At 32.3% G+C, this 3,028-nt stretch overlaps 1 protein-coding gene across 1 annotated transcript; it reads left to right on the forward strand.

The window, feature by feature from the left end:
- Positions 1–1,750: 1,750 nt before the first annotated feature.
- On the forward strand, positions 1,751–2,992 carry LOTGIDRAFT_142318 (hypothetical protein; the record flags this gene model as incomplete). Its single annotated transcript, XM_009052008.1, has 3 exons — positions 1,751–1,892; positions 2,495–2,782; positions 2,856–2,992. Coding segments are annotated over 3 exons (567 nt in total), but the record flags the coding sequence as incomplete, so codon positions are not given.
- Between the last annotated feature and the right edge of the window lie 36 nt (positions 2,993–3,028).

Below are 3,028 nucleotides of genomic sequence, written 5' to 3' on the forward strand. Positions count from 1 at the left end.
CGGTTCCATTCCACTTAAATATTCTGTACATGACCCACAGACGTCAAATATTGCACATTTGATGACATTTTAGGAAGCACCAACTGCAATGACTCCGGGAACACGAGATGGTATACACCTCAAGCGTATTAAGAATACACCGCATAGTAAGGCGTCATTTAGCCAAATTATAATCCTCAAATATTATAAAAAGCGACTAAATATAATCAGATAAAATATATAATCCATTAAGAATTGGAATTCTGGATAACCATTCACAAGTCAAAAAGATATATAAAAAACTGTATCCAGATAAAAGTAACGTTAACAGTGAACTTGTAGAACCAGCGAATCACTAGGCAGACCTATTGGAACTGTTACTATTCCATAAACGACTGATATCTCACTACCTAGGTGCGATCGCTCATCGTTATTGAGTGGTTCTCGACTTGAATGCCTCCGGTGACGTGATTTCCTTTAACTGTTTAAACATATATCGGAAACATATTTCTCGGCTTGTTTCTGGCACTACTACAGTCTTGCCGAGCTCATTAGACTTCTGTATCGTTCAATAATCCGCAAGGTATATCTTGTTTAACATCATAGACGATATAAGTCAATAGATATTTTTAATAAAACATGAGGAGGTGATCTATTGTGTCGGTCAGAACAATTATAATATCACTTTGTCAAATTCAGTATCAAAAAATGAAATGAAATGAATGGAGCTTTACGTCCTACTTTTTTGCACCAATACAGTGCTCAAACATTTATAGCAGGAATATTACAATATCGCAAGACAATCTGTATTGGTGAATCTGTCGGATTTTGAAACCCGGTATGATCGCACACAGTATGGTTTAAATTAGTTTGTTTGTTTGTTTATTTGTTTAAAAAAATTGGTTACAATTTCGTTTCTTACTATTCTTACTTTTCTTTTATTTATCTTCAATGTGACGAACAATATTAGAAAAAAAGAACAGACATCGTAATCTTATCTTAAATAGATAAAATCGTACAAAGTCCGAAGCTTAAATTCAAATTTCACGAAATTTGTTAGAACTGTGTAGGATTGTATAACAATTTTGTAATTTATAATTTCTGGTTCTGTTTTTGGTCACCCTCTTTTTCGGACATGTCGTTAATTCAGAATATCTACCGCTCTCACTAAGTCAGCTGTTTATATATCTACCGCTCTCACTAAGTCAGCTGTTTATATATCTTCAAGCGATATTTTGAGTTGTATATGTGTTTTGCTTGTTGTTCTATTTTTCTAATATTATGTTTGGTAAAAATTCCTGTATGTGAATTGAAACGTTGTTAAAGTTAAAGGAAGGTGTAGTAGTAGAGACGTTGTTAAAGTTAAAGGAAGGTGTAGTATTTGAAACGTTGTTAAAGTAAAAGGAAGGTGTAGTAGTAGAAACGTTGTTAAAGTTTAAGGAAGGTGTAGTATTAGAAACGTTGTTAAAGTAAAAGGAAGGTGTAGTATTTGAAACGTTGTTAAAGTTAAAAGGAAGGTGTAGTAGTAGAAACGTTGTTAAAGTTAAAGGAAGGTGTAGTATTAGAAACGTTGTTAAAGTTAAAGGAAGGTGTAGTATTTGAAACGTTGTTAAAGTTAAAGGAAGGTGTAGTATTAGAAACGTTGTTAAAGTAAAAGGAAGGTGTAGTATTAGAAACGTTGTTAAAGTTAAAGGAAGGTGTAGTATTAGAAACGTTGTTAAAGTTAAAGGAAGGTGTAGTAGTAGAAACGTTGTTAAAGTAAAAGGAAGGTGTAGTAGTAGAAACGTTGTTAAAGTTAAAGGAAGGTGTAGTATTAGAAACGTTGTTAAAGTTAAAGGAAGGTGTAGTATTAGAAACGTTGTTAAAGTTAAAGGAAGGTGTAGTATTTGAAACGTTGTTAAAGTTAAATGAAGGTGTAGTAGTATAAAGTTAAAGGAAGGTGTAGTATTAGAAACGTTGTTAAAGTAAAAGGAAGGTGTAGTAGTAGAGACGTTGTTAAAGTTAAAGGAAGGTGTAGTAGTAGAAACGTTGTTAAAGTTAAAGGAAGGTGTAGTAGTAGAAACGTTGTTAAAGTTAAAGGTAGGTGTAGTATTAGAAACGTTGTTAAAGTAAAAGGAAGGTGTAGTAGTAGAAACGTTGTTAAAGTTAAAGGAAGGTGTAGTAGTAGAAACGTTGTTAAAGTTAAAGGAATGTGTAGTAGTAGAAACGTTGTTAAAGTTAAAGGTAGGTGTAGTATTAGAAACGTTGTTAAAGTAAAAGGAAGGTGTAGTATTAGAAACGTTGTTAAAGTTAAAGGAAGGTGTAGTATTTGAAACGTTGTTAAAGTTAAAGGAAGGTGTAGTATTAGAAACGTTGTTAAAGTAAAAGGAAGGTGTAGTATTAGAAACGTTGTTAAAGTTAAAGGAAGGTGTAGTAGTAGAAACGTTGTTAAAGTTAAAGGAAGGTGTAGTAGTAGAAACGTTGTTAAAGTAAAAGGAAGGTGTAGTATTAGAAACGTTGTTAAAGTAAAAGGAAGGTGTAGTAGTAGAAACGTTGTTGAAGTTAAAGGAAGGTGTAGTATTTGAAACGTTGTTAAAGTTAAAGGAAGGTGTAGTAGTAGAAACGTTGTTAAAGTTAAAGGAAGGTGTAGAATTAGAAACGTCGTTAAAGTTAAAGGAAGGTGTAGTATATGAAACGTCGTTAAAGTTAAAGGAAGGTGTAGTATTAGAAACGTTGTTAAAGTTTAAGGAAGGTGTAGTATATGAAACGTTGTTAAAGTTAAAGGAAGGTGTAGTATTAGAAACGTTGTTAAAGTTAAAGGAAGGTGTAGTAGTAGAAACGTTGTTAAAGTTCAAAGGAAGGTGTAGTATTAGAAACGTTGTTAAAGTAAAAGGAAGGTGTAGTATTAGAAACGTTGTTAAAGTTAAAGGAAGGTGTAGTAGTAGAGACGTTGTTAAAGTTAAAGGAAGGTGTAGTAGTAGAAACGTTGTTAAAGTTAAAGGAAGGTGTAGTATTAGAAACGTTGTTAAAGTAAAAGGAAGGTGTTGTATATCTATATTTTAATCTATAA

This window comes from Lottia gigantea (genome assembly GCF_000327385.1).
Source record: "Lottia gigantea unplaced genomic scaffold LOTGIsca_178, whole genome shotgun sequence".
In the NCBI taxonomy this organism is placed as follows: Eukaryota; Metazoa; Mollusca; class Gastropoda; family Lottiidae; genus Lottia; species Lottia gigantea.